The 26,956-nt window shown below is 43.5% G+C and overlaps 1 protein-coding gene across 1 annotated transcript in view; it reads right to left on the bottom strand.

Moving 5' to 3' along the window:
- LOC118547070 (uncharacterized) overlaps window positions 1-26,878 on the bottom strand; it is a 37,095-nt gene extending 10,217 nt beyond the window's left edge. Inside the window, exons 1-4 of the mRNA XM_078058658.1 lie at window positions 26,766-26,878; window positions 26,220-26,306; window positions 24,909-25,689; window positions 24,210-24,337 (exon numbers count right to left, since the gene is read on the bottom strand). Of these exons, the coding sequence (XP_077914784.1) occupies window positions 24,210-24,337; window positions 24,909-24,913 (133 nt within the window). The 5' untranslated portion in view covers window positions 24,914-25,689; window positions 26,220-26,306; window positions 26,766-26,878. The remainder of the gene's footprint in view (window positions 1-24,209; window positions 24,338-24,908; window positions 25,690-26,219; window positions 26,307-26,765) is intronic.
- Between the last annotated feature and the right edge of the window lie 78 nt (window positions 26,879-26,956).

The following is a 26,956-nucleotide window of genomic DNA, read 5'->3' as shown; positions in this document are numbered from 1 at the left end:
AGCTATTTTGTATTCTATTACATAGTAAATATCTCTGAATTTGATCATGGAACCCCTTCTTCAGAGAATATTTTATGGTAGTGGTTCTCAAAGTGCGTGCCCTGGACCAACAGCAGTGTCATTTGGGAATGCTGTTGGAAATGTAAATTGTCAGGCTCCACCCTGGACCTACTGAATCAGAAACTGGGAGGTGGGGGTGGGGGTGGCGGGGTGGGGAGGGAAGGGGCAATCTGTATTTTTTTACAAGCTATCCAGGCATTTCTGATGCTCACTAGAGTCTGAGAACCACTGTCCTATGGGATCAACAATCTGCATGCAGAACACCCTTTGGGAAACAATTTGCAAAATTGCATTTCTGACTAGTCTCTATATTTCCTGGAAGGAAGATAAAAATTGCTGGTTGCCCCTGTTCCCTCATGGGTAGAATAAGGATATTCACTGCCTCCCGGGATAAGGATTGAACAGGATAATTAGTAAAAGTGTTTTGTAAACTAGGTGGTAAAGTGATATATAGATATTAGTTATCGTTATGGTGACCTTGAATTTCAGCTGAAGGATTTATATCACTAAGCTCTGGGGAAAGCCAAGTGGAATGTGGACACAGATGGTCCTTAACTTTCACATATTCAAGTTTTCTACAAGTCGATTTTCACACATTATCTATGCCACCCCTAAAATGCCTTTCCCACACCAAATCGGGAATTTCCTACACTTGCAATTTAATGAGCAATTTGAAGTATCCCATGGCTGCACCACCTGCCAACCCACAGCTCTGCTTTGGCAGGGTCACATCTTTTCCTATTTCACAGTTTTTGTGCATATTTTATTGCACTCAGCCATTATGATTTACAAAGAAAACAGGAGGAAAACAGTAAGCAACACAGTACTCAGCCATGTTTAGTTTTTCTTCCATTTCTCTGGCAGTCTTAGGCTGTGATTGTTTGGGTTTTTTGTTTGATGCATGGGATAACCTCTCAAATATCTCCTACTGACACAAATTTGTATTTCTTTCAAGTTCTCCTCTGCTCCCAGAGTTATTTCTGCTTCCTCTGGTCGTTTGTTCTTCTTGTTCCTTCTTAGTCTTGACATCTGGTGATCCCCAGATGCCTGGGAATCCCTAGTTGTCTATTCATATTTTTATGATTTGGGGTACTGGCATGGGATCCCTCTACAGCTGCTGGCCCTTGTTTCCCCCCATGGGTTCTCCCTGAAAAGGCAGGGTGGCTGTGATCTTCACTTAAGACCTTGACCAAGAGACCCCACTCCAGGGACTTGGACATGGAGAAGACAGGCTGAAGACACCTTACTCTCTCGGCTCTCACCTCCTGCTCTCGTTGCCTGGCACTGTTGGACTTCAATGAATTTTTCACCTCAGCAAAGATGACTTAGATATTTTATTCCTTCTGAGTCCATTTTGGAATTTTTTATTTATCTCTCTTAGCCCTCTATCCCTCTCCCCACCCCCCACATCACTATCCCTCTCCACACTATTTGAAGGGATATTCTCTTAGGGGTTTTATCTCAGGGTTTAAGCTGCTGCTGCTACTAGCCATGATGGTGCTGGTGGTGGGGTCAAAGACATGACTGGCTTTGCTACTCTGAAGGCTGGTCTGTAATTAATTATATTGTCATTAATGATCCCAATAATTAAGTATCTCAGAGCCCCCTACTGCTCTTGACTTGTAGTCATCCTAACTCTGAGCTGGGAGTTTCTTTTAACCTTTTTCTTTCTTTTTTTTTTTTTTTAATATTTTTTTTTTATTTTTTTATTGTTATGTTAATCCCCATACATTACATCAGTAGTTTTAGATATAGTGTTCCATGATTCATTGTTTGTGCATAACACCCAGTGCTCCATGCAGAACGTGCCCTCCTCAATACCCATCACCAGGCTAACCCATCCTCCCATCCCCCTCCCCTCTAGAACCCTCAGTTTGTTTTTCAGAGTCCATCGTCTCTCATCTAACCTTTTTCTTTCTGCTCTGATCTATTTTTTATAGATTTCTCTAGAACGGTAGTTCTCCAGTTATGGTGCCCGAGCCAACAGCATCAGCAAAACCTGGGGACTTGTTAGAAATGCAAATTGTTTATCCATAAGACCGCTGATGAGCATTTGGTGGTTTCTAGATTTTTGACTATTACAAATAAAGCTACTGTGAATATTGTTGTACAGATGTTTCTGTGGACATATTTTTTCATTTCTATTGGGTAAATACCTAGAAGTAGAAATGTAGGACAAATCCAATCTGACGCAATCCAAGAATTCTTCATAGCTATGATCCACTAATGGTACAGTGTTATGGATTTATTCTTTTTATGGTTGCCAGATAAAATGCAGTAAGTCCAAAATACTTCATTTAGGGCATATTTCTACTAAAAAATTATTCTTTGTTTACCTAAAATCCATATTTAACTGGGTGTCCTATATTTTTCAATTTTTTTTTGCTAAATATGCCCACCCTAATTCCTTTTTATTATCATGTATGTTATTTTAAGACCTTTGGAAGGTAGAAGGAACAAGATTTACTTGTATGATCATTCCATCCTCTTAATCCAAGATAGAAACTTGGCAGAAAACTAATAGCCTCATAATCCATTTATTAGTCTGTTCATTCCAATGCAAAATATGCTGCCCAAACCAGTGAAAATTTATCATCAGAAAGTCCTCCTTCCTAACACGAAATCAATATCTTATGTCTGCAAAATGTCATTTCAAGTAGGCTAGGAGCAGAATTTGAAGTAAAAAATTACATTAGATAAGAAATTCTATGGCCTGTCACAATTCCAGACTTCAAGCTCTATTACAAAGCTGTCATCATTAAGACAGTGTGGTACTGGCACAAAAACAGACACATACATCAGTGGAACAGAATAGAGAGCCCAGAAATGGACTCTCAACTCTATGGTCAACTAATCTTTGACAAAGCAGGGAAGAATGTCCAATGGAAAAAAGACAGTCTCTTCAACAAATGGTGTTGGGAAAATTGGACGGCCACATACAGAAGAATGAAACTGGACCAATTCCTTACACCACACACAAAAATAGACTCAAAATGGATGAAAGACCTAAATGTGAGACAGGAATCCATCAAAATCCTTGAGGAGATCACAGGCAGCAACCTCTTCGACCTCAGCCGCAGCAACTTCTTCCTAGAAACATAGCCAAAGGCAAGGGAAGCAAGGGCAAAAATGAACTATTGGGACTTCATCAAGATAAAAAGCTTTTGCACAGCAAAAGAAACAGTCAACAAAACCAAAGACAACCAACAGAATGGGAGAAGATATTTGCAAATGACATATCAGATAAAGGGCTAGTATCCAAAATCTATAGAGAACTTATCAAACTCAACACCCAAAGAACAAAGGATCCAATCAAGAAATGGGCAGAAGACATGAACAGACATTTTTCCAAAGAAGACATCCAAATGGCCAACAGACACATGAAAAAGTGTTCAACATCTCTCGGCATCAGGGAAATACAAATCAAAACCACAATGAGATACAACCTCACATCAGTCAGAATGGCTAAAATTAACAAGTCAAGAAATGACAGATGTTGGCGAGGATGCGGAGAAAGGGGAACCCTCCTACACTGTTGGTGGGAATGCAAGCTGGTGCAGCCACTCTGGAAAACAGTATGGAGGTTCCTCAAAAAGTTGAAAATAGAGCTACCATAAGACCCAGCAATTGCACTACTGGGTATTTACACCAAAGATACAAATGTAGTGATCCAAAGGGGTATGTGCAGCCCAATGTTTATAGCAGCAATGTCCACAATAGCTAAACTATGGAAAGAGCTAAGATGTCCATCAACAGATGAATGGATAAAGAAGGTGTGGTATATATATACAATGGAATATTATGCAGCCATAAAAAAAATGAAATCTTGCCATTTGCAACGATGTGGATGGAACTAGAGGGTATTACGCTAAGCAAAATAAGTCAATCAGACAAAGACAGGTATCATATGATCTCACTGATATGAGGAATTTGAGAAACAAGACAGAGGACCATAGGGGAAGGGAGGAAAAAATGAAACAAGATGAAACCAGAGAGGTAGAGAAACCATAAGAGACTCTTAATCTCAGGAAACAAACTGAAGGTTGCTGGAGTGGAGAGGGGTGGGAGGGATGGGGTGGCTGGGTGATGGACACTGGGGTGGGTATGTGCTATGGTGAGCGCTGTGAATTGTGTAAGACTGTTGAATCACAGACCTGTACCTCTGAAACAAATAATACAATATATGTTTTAAAAAAAGAAGAAGATAGTAGGAAGGGAAAAATGAAGTGGGGGAATCAGAGGGGGAGATGAACCATGAAAGACTGTGGACTCTGAGAAACAAACTGAGGGTTTTGGGGGGGGTGGGTTAGCCCAGGGATGGGTATTAAGGAGGGCACGTATTGCATGCACCACTGGGTGTTATACACAAACAATGAATCATGGAACACTACATCAAAAACTAATGATGTAATGTATGGTGACTAACATAACATAATAAAATAAAATTTAAAAAAAGAAATTCTATTGCCTGTATTTAATGTTTAATTTGTGTTTTGAACATTTTTAATAATCACATATATTGTATTAACATTCAGGTTTCTATTTTCAATCCAAGATTAAAACATTTATAACATCTACTAGGGACATTATCTTTTTTTTTTTTTTTTTTTAGCTCTTGAGGATAAAATTCCCCACATAACACGTAAGGCTATTGCTTGATTTTCATATATTAAACTTTTCATGTACGTTTTCAGAGACTCATTAAACACAAAAATAGACCTGCCTCCAAAAAAATGTAATGGGCAGAAAAAAAAAACTTAGATGTAACCATTAGACCCTTGGGCTAGAAAAAGAAATATCTAGGTGTTTTATGAGCTTTCTAGCAAGCTTAACCAATTTTGTTTCCCTACCATTTTCTTTTTGTTTTACCAGATAAAGCATGCTGGTGTCGTTAGTTCTCCCTTAGCAGTTATGGATATTATGAGATTATTATACATCCTGCCTATGAATATTTTGGACTCCAGTTTCTTTGTCCTGTAATTTTTAAAATATGGGCTCCTTCTACCCCACTGCTTTGGTACAATCTCTTGTGGTGAGTTAGAGGAAGGACACCAGCCTGGCTTTGAGGCTTCTGGCAGAACATTAGTCTTGTGTGGCTGTGGTTACCACTAGGTTATTGCTGAGAAATCATGTCAAAGGCCTATGCATTAAATACTGTTAGTGGTTTTAGTCCATTCATTGTTCCCATTTGAATAAAATAAAAACTCTTGTGCAACAGGATTTCTGGGGGTGGTGGGAAAAGCTTTAGGTTCAATAAAGGCCAGGTTGCTCTCTGCGTAGACTGGATTTACTTCTGTTTTACTCAGCCATTCTCTAAACAGGCAAGAGAAATTCTGTCTCTAAATGTTCTACATGGTTTTCATATCTGGTAGAAACATTAAGGATAATGATAATAATAATCAGAATGTACCATATACCAGGTTAGGTACTAGTGTAAAAACTTAGCATGTCTACCTTGCTTGATAAGAGTCATAATCACAACCAGTATCATTTATAAGTCCCATCTCTAAGCCAGGTGCTTCACCTACATTATTCTATCTCCACAACACCTTTCTGAGAGAGGTGCTTAGAGATCGGGGAATAAAGGCACTGACAGTTAAGAAGTATGTCCAAGATTACACAGGCGGTAAATCACAGAACTGGGATTTAAATGCAGACTCTTGGGCCTTTTTCATATAATGCAGTCGAATTGATTTTTATACTTAAAAAAGCACTTGGTCACTTATTACTTTATTTCACTTTGACAAGAAGATAGTAGTATCTCCACGTTAAAAGTAAGGAAAATGAGACACGAAGAGGGTCAACGGCTTGCCCAACTTCACACCTGAACGGCAGAGTTGGTCCAGAGTCCCCATTTCTGGCCATTAATGCGATACCTTTGCTGCTGTTCACCCACCCAATGACCGGGTGAGTTCACGTTAAGAGAGCACAGTTTTAATCCCTGCACTCCAAACAAACCTTAAGAGGGTCATCATCCTTGAATTCCTTGAAACCATTGTTTTACACCTAGTCTAATCACGGTAAGGAAATAGGCAGTTGTTTAAATATCCAAGAACCCAAAGTGCCTTAGTTTGTGCCAGCAAACATTGATCTTCAAAGATAGAGTTCTCAAGAGTTTTACATTCCAAACCACACTTCCCAATAAAAATGATCCTCCAGAGCAAGTTCCAAAGTAAGCTCCAGGCCTGGATCCCAGGCCATGAGTTCTATGGGAGGGCGTCATCCACAACCCACCAGAAATTTGGCACGTTGTTTAGACAACCCGTCTCCATCAAGCTGCCTTTGATGGCAAAGCCAGATGGGCTTCTCTGGGCACCAGCTGACCTCCTCCTGCTCACCTTCACGGGGCTCTCCTCTTCGGTCGCCCTTTCCCCTCCAGCTCCTAGAGCCCTGCACAAATGCTCCTCTTTGTCAAGAAGATACATTGACTCAAATGATCAGATAACTATGCTGATCATTTTTCTTGGCCAATCAATGCTGTGTCACTTCAGGTCTCTAGAAAATTTCCTCCAACTACTTGACAGCCTTATCCACTTACAGAGTTCTTAAAACCTAGATGCAGGTTGAGCCCAGATTCTAATTTCAAATCTCCGTTGGCTCGCACTTGGGATATGTTCTGTCTTCCATCTCCAGCTGGCCCACTGTCATGCCCTTTCCTCTGGAACGAAGACTTCCCCACATTCATCTCCACATTCCTCACACTTACACTAGTGGAATTTATAGCTTGCTAACTCAGCCTTGCCCCAAAGAGCAAGCAAAGGGGAATTTGGTTCAGGGCCCGCCTGCTAGGCAGAAAATAGTCAAAGTTCCAATTTTTGACCCTTTTGCCCAAATTTTCCCTCCTGTGCCCTTTCCCCATTTGAAAGACTTGCCTTCTAGAGGTCTCTGCTTAACATTTTCAGCACCCAGCACTTGACTTGAACACTGCCTTGTTAAGTTTCAGAAAAAAAAAAGGCCTACAGAAAGTTTATGGAATCAGACTCTTTTCCTGCTCCGAAGTATTCCTCAGCAGTCTAGTAGGAGGTGTTTTTGAAAGATGCGTAGACTCTTGCAGGCCATCTCAGTGTCCTTAGGTTAATCACTGCCCATGAAATGACCTGTGAAATTGGGTAAATTTCTACTCCACCGCACTGAATGGTAGCGTGGATGACCCTAAGAGCCCCCCTGACTCCTTAGAGTTCTCAAAAGCAACTTAAACAAAGAGAAGACCTCATCGACTCAGGGTCCCCTCAGCCATTTCCTCTTTTACAGAAAGCAGACACTTGGACTCATTTACTCATTCATTCAACAAACATTTTTTTTGTGCCCCGGCTCAGGGCCAAGGATGAGTTATGCTGAGGGTACACCAGGGAAACACAAAATAACAATAATCCCTCCTTTCAAAGAGGCCCAGAGCCTCAGGAGGGACTCACGCCTCAAGCCCCATTTCTATTTCGGGTGGCTTGACCCCTCCTGACCTCCTGACAAACTACTGAGGGCTGGGAAAGAATTGCCCCCCTCTTCTCATTTAATCCCTCATCCCCTTTGGCAGGGGGAGTGAAGTAGAGACTGATTGGGTACAAGCTCCCCTTCCTTCCTCGTGTTCATCATTTCTTAACCTCTAGTCATCTCAGTTACCTTGTCCATAAAAGAGTAGGTACTATTTCTTGTCTACTTTGTAGCGGTGTTAAGATGACTAAGAATCACATAAGTGAAGTGCCTGGCACAGAGCGATTGCTTGAAAAACAATGGCAGCTATTTTCATAAGAAATGGAAAGAGGTACAGTAATTGTCCCATAAGTCATAGCTATTAATATGGTAGTTCTTTGTCCTCAATCCAAAACTCCAAGGGCTGATCCATCAAGGTGAGGCTTAACGGATGGCGGTGGAGGATTAGTTTTCCCTGGCTCCTTTCTCAGCCTGCATCAGGCAAACCCTGTTTGTACAAGCCTTTCTGTTCTGTCCTCAGGAGCTCCGGGTGTCTCTGCTCCTCAGGAGCTCAGGGTGTCTCGGCTCCTCAGGCAGGCCACGTTCTACCTGCAGAAGCTTCCTGTGCAGCCAGGGGTCAAGCAGTTGGCAAAGTCAAGCCAGCCAGCTGCCGTGAAGTGATACGTCTGAAGGAAATCCTGGGTCAGTCCTGCAAGGGAGTTGTAAACTGCAGCCCGGATTAACCCAGGCTATTCATCAGTGTGTCTCAGCTGCTCATCCTCTTGGCTGGCTGGGCAACCGGGCAAGAACTCTAGGACCACCACTCCCCAGGGCCCAGAATGGCCAGAGGGAACAGTGGGGATTCCTGATCTGGACAAGTTCTCTTTCCCAGAAAAGGGATTAAGCGTGCCCTGACAAAATTCACTCTTCCATCATTCTTTCCTGGGGAGTGAAGTGGGTGAGAAAAGAGACCTGAACCACTCATTCCTTCCCCCCTTAAAATTCCCTTCAAACCACTCCATGCATTTTGCATCTGAACAAGCCATCTATGGATCTACTGCCATCAGATGGGTCTGTGTTCTTGGTAAAATGAGGATAATGCCAACCGTAGAGGGTTGCAGTAAGAAGTAAATGAGAGATCACACGTGAAAGCACTTACCCAACTGTGTGGTCTGTGATGAGTACAGAATGCATGCTAGGATTGCCTTTTTCTGAAGAATTGTGTAAGGAAGTATTGCACAGGGTGAGGAAAACAAGCCCACATGTCTCTCTCAGAGCTCTCTCGCTGTAGAGGTGACCAAAACCTGACTCAAAGTCGATTAGAAGAAAAATAAAAGGAATTCACTGGCTCATGGAATTCGTAGGTGTGCCTAGACCTTGAGGCTCAAAGGAGGTTTTCAGGGCTCTTTTTCTATCTCTCTTAGCTGGCTCTGCTTAGCTCTAATTCTCTTTGCTGTTGGCCTCATTCTCTCCTGCCACAAACAGCCTCTCTCCATGTGGGAAGGAAGACAGCCATGGAAATCATGATCCAAAAGGAAGAGGCACACGTTCTCTCCCAGTGTCCACGTTTTAAATCTCATGGCACGACTTTGGCCTTTTGTGGGTCACGTGCCCCTTCCTTGGACCAGGAGTCAACAAACTATGACCCACAGGCCAAATCTAGCCTACCTCCTGCTTTTGGACAGTGTGTCCAAAATGCTGTTGTCATTTTTAAGTGGGAAAAAAAAGCACAAAAGAAAGATAATATTTTCTAATACCTGTAAATTATATGAAATTCAAATTTTAGTGCCCATAAATTTCAGTTTTACTAGACACACCGCAGCCATTCATTTACATATTGTTTATGTCTATTTTCCTCTACAACAGAAGTGGAGTAGTGGTAACAGAGAAAAGATTGGCCCACAAAACCTAAAATATTGCTATCTGCTCTTTACAGAAAAATTGTGCTGACCTTGCCCTAGACCAGTCATGGTAAACAAGAAGACAGGACACTCTGATTGGATCTGAATCATGCGCCCACACCTAGGAGACAGACAAGGTAAGATAAGTAGTAATACTTTATACTTGTTGAGCACTTAGAGTTGAAGCAATGTTATTAGCACTTCATTTGTATTAGTTTACTTAGTCTTTATAATAACTTTTATTATCCCCATGCAATAGACAAAAATACTAAGGCACAGAAAGGTTAAGGAGTCTGTCCAGAATGACATAGCAAATAAGTGGTAGAGCTGAGATTTGAACCAAGCCATTTGGCTCCAGAGGTCACACACTGGCCACTGTTCAGGTCTCTTCTAGCCAAACAATGTGGGACGGGGAGTAGGACAGTTTTGAGGGTAAAGAGGGGTGTGGGGGAAAAGAAACAACAGATAACCGTAACAATATCAGATCACTATGGGTTCGAAAAACTTGTACTTAACTTCCTAGAACCTCAGTGTTTTTTTGCTTTTTTGTTTTGTTTTGTTTTGATCTAGTGTGAAGTGGTGTGAGATCTGCCCTTTGGGGTGGTAGTCATGGTGTTTGCTTACATTCATGGATTACTTACTTCGGGCTAATCCTAAGTACTTTGTGGATGTTGTCTCATTGAGGAAGCCAAAGCTTTGACAGGTTACACAGGTTGCCCAGGGGTGCACGGCATCCTGATGAGAAGACAGGTCTGTCTGACGCAAGGGCCTGGGCACATAGCCATTACACCACACTGCCTCCCATCCCAGAGGATGAAGACAGATCAGCTCTCGAGCGGACATAGTAGAGAGCCTGACACATTGTAGGCACTCCATTCAGGTTAGTTTCTTCTCTTCCTCTTTCCTGACTTTTCCTATTCACATAATGGAGAGGTGTATGAGCAAGGAATCCATATGTACCCTTTGGAAGAACACTTAAAGTAAAATAAAAAAAAATCTCCCTTTAATCAGTCTTGCTGTCAAAAAGGCAGAGCAAAAATAGTAAAGGTTCAGAGAAGGGCAGTGAAAATAATGTGTGGCATGCATGGCAGAAGAGCATGCCATGAAAAGAGGCATTCCAAACCCGGGGATCATTTCATTTGGAAGGGCAAGCTCCCAGAGGCACAGTGTTTACAGTATCACAAGCTGACGACAGGTATAGGAAACGCTAATCAGGACCTGGTATTTACTTTTCCCCCAAAATACAAGAACCAGACTGTTTAACGCATTGTATAATAGCCGTGTCACCTTCCACTTTGGAACACTATCAAAGTGAGCTCTACCCTCCCTTCCTACTGACTGTGGTGCCAAGCCACACCTCCAGCCCCAATCAGTACACAAGACACTGCGCTCTACACGTACTATTCAGCATCGAGGTTTCTAGCTGGAAGGTGTTTTGGGGCCAGGTAGATCAGCCTCCTGTGTTATACACGAAGTGCAAGCCCAGTAAGGTGAAATGGTTTGTCCAAATCTGCAGGGTGAGCTCATGGCATGTCTAGATTTAGCTGGGCCTTGCGACCGGTCAGAGGAACTGGACTGAGGTCCTGGCCAGACCTAGATGACCTTCCTGAGACTCAGTATCCTCATTTCTAACGTGGGTGGAAGATCAAATCGTGAAAGTACCCTAATGCTCAGTTTAGTATATCGCGGCTTACTGCTCAGTTTAGCACTTTTTCCTCTGTCCGTTCTGCTCCTTCGAATAGCCTTACGTAGGAAAAAGAGCGCAATGCTGGACTCTTGAAAAAAATTGGAAGATGCAGCACCCCCTCCCCCTCTTGACTTCCCCCCACCAACAATGAAGTCCAAACTTCAAAAGAAACACACTCGCAAATGGTGGCCAGTCTCAGAGGCCTTTCCCGGAGTGGAACCCTGCGGTCAGATACTGGCCAGGGCAATCCTTGAACAACTTGGTTACAATCCAAGCCTGTTTTCAGTGGGGAATAAAGTTCATGTTTTGGAGACAGTATCCTTGACTTTTTTATCCTGTTATTCAAATATTTCCTAATAATCTTCGGCATTTATACACTCAAGAGACCTTGAAGGAAAAGGATGCAGGGCTCCAGTCTTTTTTCCTTCCTTTTGCTAATGAATAGATGTTTTCTTTCTGAATTCACTGGCCCTATCACCCTATTTTTTTTAACACTCAAATAACCCTCCAAGCAAGAGGTCAACTAGCAAATGGGTAAGTTACCAAGTTTTGGTTTGGACTTACGCTATGAGTGCCTTTTCAACATGAAAAACCTAAGTGGAGAGGAATTGAAATTTGAGCAAATACATACATAACGCATCAATTAGTTGGAATAAGTGTGGGTGTTTCTGGTGCCACCTATTGGTCATACTGTAAGACTGACTATATGCAGTATGATTGGTCCTGCAAATGAATACCAAATGGAATTTATGCTGTAGCAGTACCGGTTAGAAATTTCAGCAGGTCAGCTGAATGTCAAAAGAGGGTGACTGTTGCTTGAACATCATCTTTAGTCACAGCTACTTGGAAGTGTAAGACTATTTTACTATGTGGTTTTTGCCTTGGTTTATTCACCGATTACATGTTTAGAGAGAAATACATAATGAGGCATAATCTCTGGGAACTCTGAGATTAATTAACCAATACTCACAGATTCAAATGATTTTTGTGTCTTGTGATTCAGAACTGGTGTTGGTGCCCTGCCCAGATCCCTTTACCAGCCAGCGCACCAGGCAGTTTCCCCGAGCTGCTGGGAAGTTGGCTAATCCAACGAACAGCTACCCCCTTCTCTGGAGAATTGCCCTTGGCCAGGAGGGAGCCACCTTGACCAGGAGACTACGTGCACACGTACACATTCATGTGGCCTCCACAACCAGTGGCCAATAGCTGACTGTCTTGGAGGCACAAAAGACCAGCCCTCCTAACCTTAAGGCAACACTAACCCTGTGGTGCAATTTGTTGCTCCAGAGCTCCCCATGGGATAAAGCCGAAGCCAAATTCTTGCTTAGCCCCCCTTCCCTGTCCTGTGTGGTTTCTCCTTGAAAACACTCCGTAAATCACTTGAACACAACTCATCTCAGGCTCTGCTTCCAAGGAAGCTGACCTAAGACAAGAACTATCCCATGGAAAGCCATATCTGTGATGATGGAAGAAATCATGAGAGCAAAATAGCCCTTCGGGTCTATGAGTGTGGTTTTCCCAACATGCTCGAGTGGCTAAACAAAGCGACTCTTCTCCATAGGCGGTAGGTCCCAGACTAAACAGCAGCAGTGATATTGCACTGTGGGACCATGGACCTGTGTGATGATATAAAATATATCCTTGAAATGGCACTATGCCTGCGTTTTCTGAGAAATGCATTTAGTTTCAAAATAGTACATCCGTGCTGGCATTAGACCTAGTGCTCCCAGGCGTAATGAAGAATGACCTGGAACCGGAGCACTTGAGGCCTTTCACATTTCTGCATCTTCTGGAGGAGCCAGGACTTTTTGGCTTGTGCCAAAGGAGAGTGTTGGGGAAAGGAGAAGGCTCTGCAGGGGATAGTTCTGGAAATCTCCTAAGAATGGGTGGCTGATTAAATCGGGTTCTGCCTGCCGAAGTTCCAGCTGGTTCTCCAGAAGTCGTCGTGGCCAGTAAGAAGAAGCTGGAAGGGTAGGGACTGGTCAGGCCTGGGTTTGAATGCTCCTCCTACTTACTAACTCAGTTTCCTCATCTACAGAATGGGGAACCTAATATTCACTCCCTCAAGTTTTTGGGGGGTGGGGGAAGTAGAAATAGTGTCAGGTTAGCACCTGGCATACGTTAGCCAGTGAATACAAGGCAGCTACTTTTCTGCACTCAGGCAGTAGCATCTACCGATCAGCCTAGCCTCTCTCACTAATTAGGGTGATATTTTGGCCTTATTTATTTATTTATTTACTTATTTACTTATTTATTCAACTTGTTTCAAACAAGTCGGGAAAAGGAGGCTGTTTATTTAGAGCTCTACTGGCCCCCCCCCAAGAGCTATTTTAATTTAATTTTAATTTTTTTATTAATCCTCAGATTATTATGATCCTCACATAATGTAAGGCCATCCTGTATGCTTGAGCAAACTGTACAGTGTTCAGATGTGCCCCACTGTGGGTAAGCAGGGCTAAAATCTAGCCTTCTTCCTCTCCCCAAGCCATCAACCCCACAGGTAGTGTCCACCAGGAGGTGATACTTTACTAGTTCTCATAGAAACTGGGCTAGAAGCAGCCCTGACATTGTATAAGCCCTTTGTTCAAGGTTAGATCCCCAGAGGGGACCACGAGGACCCCCCCTGAAGAGAAGACCTGAGCATCATGCTCTCTAGACCCACTTTCTCCCACCTATATGCCTGACCCTCACAAATAAAAGCCTGACAAAGATATTTTAGGCCATAGTAATTACCTGCCAGGGGTCTCCTCAAAATATGGTGCCTAGCTCAGATGTCCCCATATCATAATATGGTAGGGTCTGAAAAATTACCAACACCATCACCTGGGGTACTTGATGGAAAATGCAATATCCTGAGCCATACACCTGACCTTCTAGATTCTACAATCTCTAGAGATTAAATTAGGGAACAGCTGTTGAGATATGATTAGTTTCTTCCTCACAGGCTTGCTGACCATAAAGAAGGCTTCCTTGGTCAAGGATTCCCTTCATTAACAAAGTCTACAGAAGAGTCATGGTGAAGAGTTGAATGTTCCCTAAAAAGGCTCTTCCTCTTAGAAGAAGCCCAAAGATAAAAAAAAGCCATAGGCTTCCCTTTCCTCGATAACCTCCTTCCACTCCATATCCAATTCCCCCAACACATACATAATATTATCTCTCTTAGGGCTCTTCCTTCTCTCTCTCTTTCTTGTTTCTGGTTGCTGGTATATAGAACATATCCCCCAGCAAGCAGAGGCAACTTGGTGATGGCTATCCTTAAAATTCTTGTTTACTTTTTAGAATCACATCTAGCATTTTCTATTGCTCTTCCTAGAGTCCTGGGTTACCCAAGACCTTCCAAGCAACCTAACTGTATCCTTGGTGGCAATCCTAACAGTCAGGGACTGTCCATATGATGAGTTGTTAAGTTAATGATACCTTCAATACAGCATAGGTTTCACATAATGGTAGTTAATATATGAGCACATCACTTTCAACATAAGGTTCACCCATTGGAGAACCAAACTGACCTGTTCTATAACCAACAACTATACTACAAGGTACACATCTAGAATTGTGTCAAGTTTACCTTGCCCAGTTCCTACAATGATAAGAGAACATTAAGGAAGAACTAATTCATTAAAAGATAGGGTCTAAAAAACATTCAACACCTATGCTAGGAGCTAAAGCTAGAGATAAATCAAATGTGTCACAATCTTCATGAAATTCAGCCTAGTAGAAGAATGCCTATGGAAGCATTCTGTGGCAGACAGACTATACCACTTAAGGGATTATCATTATTAACAAAAGAGTCTTGTACTATAACTTAGATGCTGAGAAGAAAAGTAGTATTTACTGACCACCATTGAATTTTCACAAAGATCCTACTGCTTGGTTGCTGGGTCAGTTATGATGCCTCCTGGTGCAAGACATAGGAAACCCAGCTAAAACTGATGTAAACAAGAAGAAAACTGTATTATCTCAACCACAAGTCAAGATGTAAAGATTACTGGGGTTGATTAACTCAGTAGCTCACTCATAACTGCAAGAACCCAAGTTCTTTCTGTCCCTCTGCTCTCTCATTGTATTAGGGTTCTTCAGAAAAACAGAACCAATAGGATATATATACAGTTACACACACACATACATATACACTTATGCACATATACAACACATACCTATGTACACACATATACTTAAAGAGATTTATTATAACAAATTGGGTATAGAGGCTGACTAGTCCCAAGATCTGGAGGGTAAGTTGGTAAGCTGGAGACCCAAGAGAGCTGATGGTGTAGTTTCAGTCTGAAGGCTGGCAGGCTCAAGACCCAGGAAAGAACCAATAGTTCAGTTAGTGTCCAAAGGCAGAAACAAAACAATGCCCCAGCTTGAAGGCAGGAAGGCAGGAGGAATTTCCCCATTTCAGGGGAGGGCTGGCCTTTTTATTCTATTTAGGCCTTCAACTGATTGGATGAGGCCCACCCACATTAGGGAGAGCAATCTGCTTTACACGGTTTACTGATTTAATTGTTAAACACATCCAAAAATCCTCACAGAAACACTCAGAATAATGTTTAACCAAAAACCTAAACACACTGTGGCCCAATCAAGTTGACACATTAAATTTAATCATATATTCATCTTCAGCATTTGACCCAAATCCTTGTTGGTATGACAGCAACACTTCCAGTTATCACATCCTTACACAACATCCAAAAGCTGGAGTAAGAAAAGCTGGGTACTTTCAGAAAGCTCCTCTTCTTAAGAAAGCACTTGATACCCTGATACATTGTTGTTAGGAAGGAAGAAAGGTTTGGATTGGGCACGTAGGGGCTGGGGGAAGCTACTGGCTCAACAAACAACGTCTTCCATAATTTCTATTATCCCATTTTAAAGATATGAACACTGAGACTCAGAAAGATTGATTTGGTCAGCATCACAAACCTAGTAAACTGTCAAGCACGAAGTTCAATCAGATCTTTCTGTCTCTAATTTGCTTGCTCTATTTGCAGGTCTATTTGTAAATATTTCTAACTCCACCTGTACCGTAACCTTGGGTGAGTGCCTTATTCCCTCCAAATCTTCATTTCTATCACTGAGAAATAGACATAACAACAGTCCTTACCTTTTAGAGTATCATTTAACTTAGTGTATGTAAACTTTCATTATTACAGATCTTCCTTGACTTATGATGGGGTTATATGCTGATAAACCCGTCATAAGTTGAAAATATCATTAAGTCAAAAATGCATTTAATCTACTAAACATCATGGCTTAGCCTCGCCTATCTTCAAGGTGCTCAGAATACTTATATTAGCCTACAGTTGGGCAAAATCATCTAACACAAAGCCTATTCCTATTTTATAATAAATGCTGAATTATCTCACATGATTGATTGAATACTGTACTGAAAGCGAAAAATAGAATGCTTGTATGGGTACAGAATGGTTGTAAGTATATGCGTTGTTTACCCTCGTAAGCTGTGACTTGCCGCCACTGCCCAACATCATGAGAGAGGATCATCCCCCCATATTGCTAGCCTGAAGAAAGATCAAAACTCAAAGTTCAAAGTACGGTTTTTCCTGAGTGTGTATTGCTTTTGCACATTGTAAAATCATACTTATAAGTTGAACCATTGTTAAGTTACAGACTGTCTGTATTTGCTGTATTTGCTGCCCCACCACAGTATACAGTATACTGTACAACTGTAGGGGGCACTATTCACCTAGAATATACTATGAATTATTCCCGCTGGAGTTTCACCATAGCTTACTAAGAGGTACAGAAAACTTACCTCTAGAATGAGAAATGGAGAATTCTTGGGTTTAAGTAGTACAGCACTGGCAAGTTTTAACTCAATGCCACAACAAACAGGTGAAGGAAAGCTAACAGAATTTTCCAAGCCCAATGGTAAGGACCTTCATATATGTATCTCATTAATTCTCACAAAAGCCCTACAATGATAAAGAAATTTTGTTATGCTTTTGTTTTTCCTGTAGAGAGTTACCATGGTAGGTTTTAATTCTAAGAAAGAAACAGAATTTCCTGATTTCCTTGCTGGAAGATACTGTCAGTCATTCAACACTCTTTCCTGGGGCTCACTGTATTTCTGTGTTCTACCTGCCAAGGCTTCAGCATGATGCAATAAGTACTGATCTGTGAAGTCAGAGGCCTGGGTTCTCTAGGCTTACTCTGTGTCTAGCTAACAGTATCAAAGTGGACAATTAACATTTCCTTTTCCCTCTGTATCCACAATTATCTGCAAATGAGGTGATGAGGTAAGATTCTTTGGTTTCTAAGAATTTCTTTTTTCCTTTTTTTAGAGAGAGAGAGTGCACACACTCTTGCACGCTAGAGTTGGGGGGAGGGTGGAGAGGGTCAGAGGCAGAGGGAGAGAGAGAATCTTAAGCAGGCTCCATGCCCAGTGCAGAGCCCATCGCGGGGCTCAATCTCACAACCCTGAGATCATGACCTAAGCTGAAATCAAGAATCAGATGTTTAAGTGGCTGAGCCACCCAGGTACCCCTCCAAGAGTGGTTTCTAAGGGCCTAGTTATACTGAGCAATCTATCACCCAGCTCTCTGTATATGCAGACTGAACCCTCAGGTCTGATTAGTAGGTCTGCTGCTATTTACCCAAATAATCCTGGTTTGCTAAGGAGGTGGAAGGAAGACAGTGTGATGTGGTGGGAAGAGTCCTAAAGGTAGGGTAAAGGATATCTAGTGCTAACTCTGTCTTGGAGAAGTCATCTGCACCCACTGGGTCTCAGCTTCTTTTTCTGTTAAGTGGGGTTCTGCAAAAGATGATCTAGAAGTTTTCTTCCAGGTCTGTGGTAGTCTAACAGATGCTATCAGATGCTACTGTTCCTTTGCATGTGTCTGAAAATTGTTTTCTTAAAATGTGTCCTTGTTCTTGTTTTAGAACAGAAATGAAACCCCAGGTATAGATTCTTTTTTTTTTTTTTAAGATTTTATTTATTTATTTGACAGAGAGACAGGAGAGAGGGACTACAAGCAGGGGGAGTGGGAGAGGGAGAAGCAGGCTCCCTGCAGAGCAGGGAGCCCAATGCGGGGCTCGATTCCAGGACCCTGGGATCATGACCTGAGCCAAAGGCAGACACTTAACAACTGAGCCACCCAGGCGCCCCTCAGGTATAGATTCTTGAAGGCAAAAGAGATAATGGGAAAAAACAAAGGTAGGAAGGCCTAAAATCTAGTCAAATTCTTGAAACTAAAAAATTGAGGGCTACTCAGATGTCCATCAACAGACGAACGGATAAATAAGATCTGGTAATATATATATACAATGGAACACGACTCAGCCATCAAAAAAAATCTTGCCATTTGCAATGATGTGGATGGAACTAGAGGGTATTATGCTAAGCGAAATAAGTCAATCAGAGAAAGACAATTATCATATGCTCTCACTCATATGTGGAATTTAATAAACAAAACAGAGGATCATAGGGGAAGAGAGGAAAAAATAAAACAAGATGAAATCAGAGAGGGAGACAAACCATAAGAGACTCTTAATCATAGGAAACAAACTGAGGGTTGCTGGAGGAGAGGGCGGTGGGGGATGGGGAAACTGGGTGATGGACATTAAGGAGGGCACATGATATAATGAACACTGGGTATAAGACTGATGAAGCACTGGCCTCCACCTCTGAAACTAATAATATATTATATGTTAATTAATTGAATTTAAATTTTAAAAAAATTAGAAAAAACATTTTAAGAAGTTGAGGGCTGCTGAAGGAAAAACAGATAAAATGGAAATTCCCAGGATGTGATAAATGAGTGATCTTTAATGTCTGCCCTGTTTGGGGGAGCAATTTCTGTTACTTTAGCAATACACACTGTAAGAACTCAAGAAATGGTTGCTGACTGATTAAATTTACTATAATGATTAGGCAGGGAACCAGCTGATTATCAAAGGTTCCTTGTAGTTCTAGTATCCTATGATACATTTTGCTGAATTATAACACAGGTCTGCCTGACCCCACAGCCTGAGCTCTTGACCATTAGGCATCCTACTTTAGACAGCTTCATTGCCTCCACAAGTTGGAATTCAGCGTTCTCAGTGACTGTTTCCTCACCTTAAAATGGGGAGAATAATAGTAGGTACTGCATAGGTTTGTTTACTTAACAAATATTTACTGAGTACCTGCTGGGCACCAGGGACATCTTAGTGAATCAGACAGTTAAGACCCTGTGCTTGTGGAGATTCTTTCTAGATAGGAGAGAGAGAAAATTAACAAATAAGCAAGTGAATAATCAAGACAGTGACAGACATTAGTAAGTGCTGTGAAGGAAATAAAACAGGGCTAAGGAGTGACTGCAGGGAAGGATGAAACAGGAGTGTTGGAGAAGACGTCTCAGAGAAAAAGACATTTGTTAGGAAGGAGCAGCCCTGGGAAGATGGGGGAGAATATGATAATGGCATTCTATGCAGAGGAAAGACTACAGACCCTACAGCAAGAAGTAGCTGGGCATGTTTTAGGAATAGAGGGAAGGTCAATGTAGCTGGAGTGTGGTGAGCAAGGCAGGGGTGTGACCAAAGGTGAGGGAAGATGGCCAGATCTTACAGGACTTTGTAGGCCAGATAAATTTTCTTCCAATGGCAATGGGAGACCACTGACGAGTTTCCAGCAGTTTCAGAGAGGAGCATGATCTGTGGAAGCTGGTTTGAAAGCATCCCTGTTTGCCACGTAGAGAAGAGATTGTCAATGAGCAGTGGTGGAGAGAGGCCTGTCAGAAGACAGCTGTCCACGTGAGAGCTGATGGGGACTGGACAGTTTGTGGTGGTGGAGATAGAGAGTAGAGAGAAATAATTCAAATTTAGGATATCTTCTGGAAGGCATGTGGATTAAATGAGGTAATCTATACAAAACACCTCACAAAGTGCCTGACAGAGGGGCTCAATTAAGTGCTTGCTGTAAATAATACAGCCTGGTGTAGCAGGCCAGTCACAATTCCATAAGTCAAAGAGAAATCTGCCAAATACTTAGATCACAGAGCAGGTTAGCAAACTGGTTCAAGCACTCATTATTTATGTGCCACTTGGGAAAGTCACATTTGGGGCCTCAGTTTCCCCAATTATAAAATGAGAAGTGGGCCAAATGAACTCTAAGGCAGCTTCCAGAGCTAACATCCTCCAAATCTTTTTGATGGCATATATCATCAGGGTTTGCTCGGAGAAGCAGAGTCACTGTGAGTGAGATAGAACAAGGAATTTATAGCAAGGAGTAGACCTTACAAAACTGTGGAAACCAGTGAAGTACTCTATGCAACGCATTGCCTCTGTGCCTGGTGTTGGGCCCAAAGTCATGATAGATCAGCCAACCCTGCAATCAAGAAGGAAAGTGAGGCACAAAGTTTGGGAAGTCAAGGGCAAACTGGAACACACAGGGATAAACCGGATGCCAAGTCTGTCTAACCATCTCTAATCTTGATGCAGGTGATCTGCAGAAGCTAGAGCCCTTAACCATGGAGCTACTCATGCACCTAGCCCAAGACTCAGAGCAGATGAAGGCGGAGTTCATGCAGGTCCAAGTGCTGCCCCTGCCAATAAGTGAGCCAGCCGACTCAATGTCATGAACTGCCACTGTGCCTGGCACCCAGCTGTGACTTTCAGAATAGAAAACACGGCTTTGCTTCCACCTCTCCAGTCTTGTGCCAATTTCTCTTGTGGCCAATCCCAATCTGGAGCCATGCAGGGAAGGGAATTCTAGCAAATGAGTTCCATTGCAGCTAAATTGACAATAAAGAGCTACCAGAATCCACTCCTTGTCAACTTGGCATTCATACACACCTTTGAAAACCATACGTAACTGTTAAATAAAGACAATAGCAAAATCATGCTTCCACTTAACATGACCCAATGGTCCCTCATGCAACTGAAAACATTCTATCCTTCTCTCAAAGGGAGGATATAAGGTCCCTTTATGCACCTTTGGGTGATATTCATTCTTTTTCTAGCTGAGTCACCCTCTCCTTTGGAGGTAAGGGCTTTGGGAGGTGATTAGGTCATGAGAGCGGAGCCCTTATAAAAGAGACCCCAGGGAGTCCCCTCATCCCTTCTGCCCTGGAAGACACAGCAAAGAGACAGCCATCTAGGAACCAGGAAATGGGCTCTTATTAACACTGAATCTGCTGGTGCCTTGATCTTGGAGCTCTTAGTATTCAGAACCATGAGAAATAAATGTCTATTTATAAGCCAGCCAGTGTATGGTATTGTTATAGCAGCCCAAATGGACTAAGATAGGCATAAAACAATAACCATCATGGATTTTGTGTGTCAGGAATTTGGAAAAAGCACAGCAAGTGTGGTTCTTCTATGCCCCACAATGTCTGGGTTGAGATGACTCAAACAGCTGGGGGTAGGAACCCCTGGGACCAGAGAATCTACTTCCAAGATTCATTCATACTTCTGGTGCTCAGCCTGGGGTGGCTGAAGGAGAGGCTCATCTGGCACGATCAACTGGAAAACGGGCACGGTGGTCTCAAGGTAGCTGGACTACTTATAGGGCTGCTCAGAGCTCCAAAGCAAATTTCCCAGCAAATAATCTGCATGGCCTTTTATGACATAGCTTTGGAAGTCACCTGGTGTCACTTACACTATTTTATTGGTTGAAGAAGTCACAAGCCCTCCCAAATTCAAGGGGAGGAAATATAAACTCTGCCCTTCAATGGGAGGAATGTCAAAGAACTTGAGGCTATGTTTTAAAACCACCACCTGACACCTTGTCTAGTCTAGTTCATGTTTATCCACAGCAGGTGGCTAGTTCACACTTTTTCATTATTTAGCATTATTTTTATTACTGTTCATTTCTCACCTGTATCAACTGATGAGAATGCTGCCTGTGAGAGATATTATTACAGGTGCTTTCCCTTCCATGCTTCCCTGGGTTTCTTGGAAAGTCACACACCCCTCATAGCTAGACTCACATTTCAATTGTTCTACAAACTTACTACTTACAGGTGATCTCCTGACTTATTATAACTCTTTGGCTAGATACTCCTGCACATATGGCCTATATGATTCCTAATGCCTTCAGGTGACAATATTGAGATCAGTGATCAATTAGCCAGTGAACAGTGATAAGAAAATATCTTGGGCTGATTCATGAAGTTTAGAAACAGGCTTCTGAATCAAACAACAATTCTAGCCAAGACATTTTTCTACCTTAAAATATTTAAGAATCTGCAGAGAAAAACAGAAAAGGAAGATAAGTGATTGGCAAATCCTCCGAACTGTGAAGAAAGCAGAAAGCTATCTTGTAGGCGTGGCCTGTAGAGTAGACTTGACCATCATTCCGGAACCAGTTGGGTTGCATTTTGATGGCCTCCTATACCCAGAACATAATGAAGGCTCTCTTTTTCTGAAGAATTAGAGCACTTATAGCCTGAACTATTCATTTATTTATTCAACAAGCATCTATCGAGTGCTGCGGACAGGCCCGGTAGTGTCTCCTTTGCTGTTCAGGAACACAATGGTGAGGTAGACACAGCCTCTGACCTTGAAGGACTGTGAAAGGGATCAAAACCAAGCCAAACCAAAACCAATTCCGAAACAAAAACCCAAATTTATAATGAGTAAGGGAGCTCAAGAAAAAGCACTTAATTATAAATAAGTTTCACTGTGGGTCTCGTGTCTTAGTCTCCTCTAATGTGACTGTAAGCTCGTTGGAGGCAGGAACCACATTCTAATGCCTCCATACCTCCCAGGACACTGCTCAGTAACATGTCCACAAGAACTTATCACTAAACATTTGCTACTGGTTTGACTGACAGATACTGAAATGAAATGAAGTTGCAGAGGTACAAAGTGTGTTAGCAGTATTTTTTGCCTCCTGCGCAGGTTCACAGTTGCCCATCTGTATATTAAACCATCACCACCAACAAATAAGAATGTTCTCTGTACCATCTTATGCTCGGTAGGAGGAACAACAGGGCTTTGATTCCTTGACATTCAAGAGCTCTCTGGTGACTTGATTCTTCCCCAGCTAGTGGTGCAAGTGATAAGAAGGCAGGGGTTTGGCTCTGCCGCTTTAGAGCCGTTACTGAACCTCTTGGGGCCTGTGATTCCTCAACTTTGAGCGAGATTAGGGTTCCCTCCTGCTTTACTCAGGACACATGTTTTTGTTTCATAACTAGTTTGGGTGCAAAGGGAGATGTAGCACCCAGACCATCTATAAACTGATGGGATGTGACCTGGCTTCTCCCCATGCTTCTCTTATTCCACGATAAATTCCCAGTCCTTATGAGGTTTTGGTCCCAGTGAATTTTCCCCTCAAAAACCAAACAGGATAATAATGAACCATTTTCTTGCATTTTCTATCAAGACCGCTCTTTGTGAGTTCTAAATGTTCTGTCCATATTCAAAGAAGCTGGTTTCTTCATGAGTGGTTGGAATAAGACTTCTCTTGGAAGCTACTGAATATGGATTAGTTGGATTGTTTCGCAGGAAATAAAAAGCAGGCTCTGGGGTGACTACTTCAGTACTTAATTGGGTTAGCAAAGAACTGCAAATGAGAGGTTTTCCTTAGGAGGGAAAGGATGTTTACGGCCCCCCACCCCCTTAGGTGGTGGATTTTTAACCTAAACCCTAGTGTTCAAATGCAGCCTTTAATTTAGAAACCATTACAAGAATCTATTAGAGCAGAAAATGTCAGGTTGAAAAATTAACACATCACAGGAGTTAATTAGAACCCAGCCTCTCATTAGATGCAAATAGAGAGCCCTCCAACTGGCCTGCTGAAGTCACATTTGTTGTAGCTCCAAAGTGGCTGCCTCCTTCCTACTCAGAGAGTGGACAGAGGAAGCTGTCCAGGCCCTCAGGCCAGAGCCACTAGGGGCCCACAGCCTGCCCTTTAGGTTAATGGAAGGTTCCATTCCCCTGTCCCCATCTTCTGCTCCTCTCCTAAATGCTCTGCCTATCACAGGGCGGAGAGCCCTTGGTGTGGAACTCCCTCAGGGAAGTGTTTTCTGCAACAAAGACAAACATGCCAGGCCTGTCACTGGGAGCAGACTGGCGACTGTGTAAACCGCTCTGTGAGAGGAGAGGCTGAGGGGCTTCGGGCCATTCAGACTGAGCTCTAAGTCGTGGTCTTTGTTTTCTTTCCACATGCAGACTGAAATGTGACTCCCCTGGCTTTCTTTTCTGGAAAATACCTGCGATGAGTTCCATGCCGGGGAAAGAAAAGCTGTTGACAGGAAAAGCTTCTGCCCGGGGAAGGGGCTTCTTCCAGCGTTCTCCAAGGAGACAGTGCTTCGAGCAAGCCAGGGCAGGGACGCCGGGGCTAGGAAGAAAAAGTCCAGATGGCAAAAGGGGCATCTCTAACCAGGGATTAGGCAAAGCGCACACAGTTTCCTCTGTGAGAACAGTACCATGCCCATAAACAGGCACACGTCTGAGTCCCCTGTCACTTACTGTGTGATCTTGAACAAATTGCTTAACCCCTCAAAACATCAGTTTTCTCAAGCTGCTGAGTGAAATAAATGAGATAATGCACGGAAAGCATGTAACCCAGTCTCCGGCCCAGAGTAAGGGTTCTATGGAAGTTCTTGGTTGTTGCTCTGATAATAGTATCGCTTCCCTCAACACTGATGGTGTAGCCTCTTTGTGCCAGGCCCTGTGCTGCTCCTTGACCTCGGGGAGTTCATCCTTCAATAAACCATGCACATGTACCGTCAGTACACGGCAAGCCTTCCTCCCCTTCCTGCAAATGCGTCAGGAGAAGTGCCCATTGCACACTAACTCTGCTTTGTTGAGTAGCTCAGAATCCTGCAGGCCATCCACCTCTGCACAGCTCTGTAACCTCAGCTACCTCCACCCTCAATTTACCTACAATTCTCTCTCTATGTACTTACCACATTGAGTTAGAGTTGTCTGTTCCTTCTTTGTCTCCTCCTGTGAGTTCCTAGAGGGTGGGGATCATCTATTCATTGGATTCATTCATCTCATCATTTATTCATCTCTGTGGGCCTATGGTCTCCTGCATTACTCAGCACAGTCAAACGGAAGAGTCAACCCTACTCCTGAGTATGTAGACTTCCAGCTGGGAATATTTCTAGGGAAAAAACCCTGCCTCCCATCTTTGAGGGGCCCCTTTGGGCCCTGGTTTGGTTGGTCTTCCATTTTCTTTTCTTTTCTTTTTTTTAGGAAAGGTCTTCCATTTTCTAACTATTACTTTGGTTCTAGCCTCAGTTTCGTCATCTCTTTAAGAGGCTAATAGAGTCTCCTTTTCTGGGAGGTTGTGATGATGGCGGGAGACAAAGCAGCTTTTCTGTGCCCAACACAGTTCTAGGTACAGAGCCAAAAACCAAAACAAGTTGATTCCATTCTTGCCCTCAGCCAAGTCTAGTTGCCAGTATATGAAAATTAAAGCTATAAGGCAAAATAGGAGCACCACAGGAGTGGAACAGATATCCTTCCAACTTGTATCCAGCCTCTGCCATCTGCCAGACTTGGCTGAAATAGAGGACACAAACATGCATACAAACCTGGTCCCTGTCACCAAGGCCCAGGAAAACCTTGGCAAGTGTTGGTCAAAAAGATCTCAAGAAGAGAGTAGAAGGCTCTTTATCCAGATCTTCAGACCTGGGCTGCAAGGAGATGTCTTTGGGATCTGGCTGGAAAGCAGGAGGTCACCTCACAACGACAAAAACCAAGTTATTTGGCACTTACTTTGTATGTGCCAAACACTGTGCTAAATGATTTAGGGGTATTCTCTCATTTAACTCTTAGAACAACTGTGTGGGGTAGACATGAATTTCCTTATTTTACAGATGGCCCATTTGAAGCTCAGAGAGGCACAGAAGCTTCACCACAGTCAAGCAGTAAGTAAATGGCTTAGAAATCCACCTGCTGAGTGTTTCACTGGTCTGACTGGAAAGGGAAAGAGTGAACTAGCACAAACCTCCACCCGAGGGGTGGGCAGTGGGGAGAGGGAGGGCTGGGAATGTGGGGGGGGGGCGGGGGCGGGGAACTGGACCAAAACAGCGGTCGCATGATCCCGAGACCTCCAGGGCCCTTCGCAGCAGCAGAATAAGTTAGAGATGCAGGCTGCAGGGGAGGGATGCCCGGGAGGCTGGGGGAGGGTACCCTCGGTGGTTGTGCGCCTTCTTCGCCTCCTGTGCACAGGTCAAGCCTCTCCCCTCCCGCCCTCTCACCCTCCCAACCTTATTTAGAAACCGTGTCCTCGACACAGGAAGGGCGGCGGGCCGAGAAGCACGGAGCGTCCCGGTCTCATTTCCTTTTGAATCCCCCTGTGGAATTTCATTTCATACGGTGAGGAAATCGGAGCGCGAGACCTTCGGCTGGTCGGCTGCTCCGGGGCGCCTCCCCCACTCGCGGTTGGAGACAGGCAGCTCCCGGGCGCAGGTCGGGCCGAGTCTGGGGGCGGGGAGACGCGGCCCGGCTCCAACCCAAGCAAGTTAGCAGTGAAAATAGCTGCGAGCTTGCGTTGTACCAGGCACCGGGCTAAGCGTTTCACGCATTACCTCTAATCCTCCCAAGTCTCTTTACGGATGAGGAAACTGACGCCGAGAGGTTGAGCAATTTGCTCAAGGTCACACAGCCAGGATTTAAAGCCACAGTCTTTGCAAATCTAAAGCCCGTGTTCTTTGTGTACGTTTCTCTGCCTGATAGGTAGGTAGCCACGGGCCGAGGTGACAGCCGGAAGAGTGGAATGAAAGGGAGTCGACTGATCTGGGAGCATTTCTCACCTGGAAGAGGAGGGGGCAGGCTGGTCCGGCGGGAGCAACTCGGCTCCATCCCCGCCTGGCTCCCGAGCGCCGCGAACCGGGTGGGAGGAAAGTGAGAGCCGGGAAGCCGGGCGGGGCGCTCCGGGAGGGAGAGAGGGAGGGGCGGGGCAGGGGGGCTGGCGGGCGGGCGGGGGCCTGACCCTTCCAGCGGC

Source organism: Halichoerus grypus, chromosome 11 (genome assembly GCF_964656455.1).
Source record: "Halichoerus grypus chromosome 11, mHalGry1.hap1.1, whole genome shotgun sequence".
NCBI lineage: Eukaryota > Metazoa > Chordata > Mammalia > Carnivora > Phocidae > Halichoerus > Halichoerus grypus.
The sequence above is the reverse complement of the archived record's forward strand: the minus strand, read 5'-3'. Positions and strand labels throughout refer to the sequence as shown.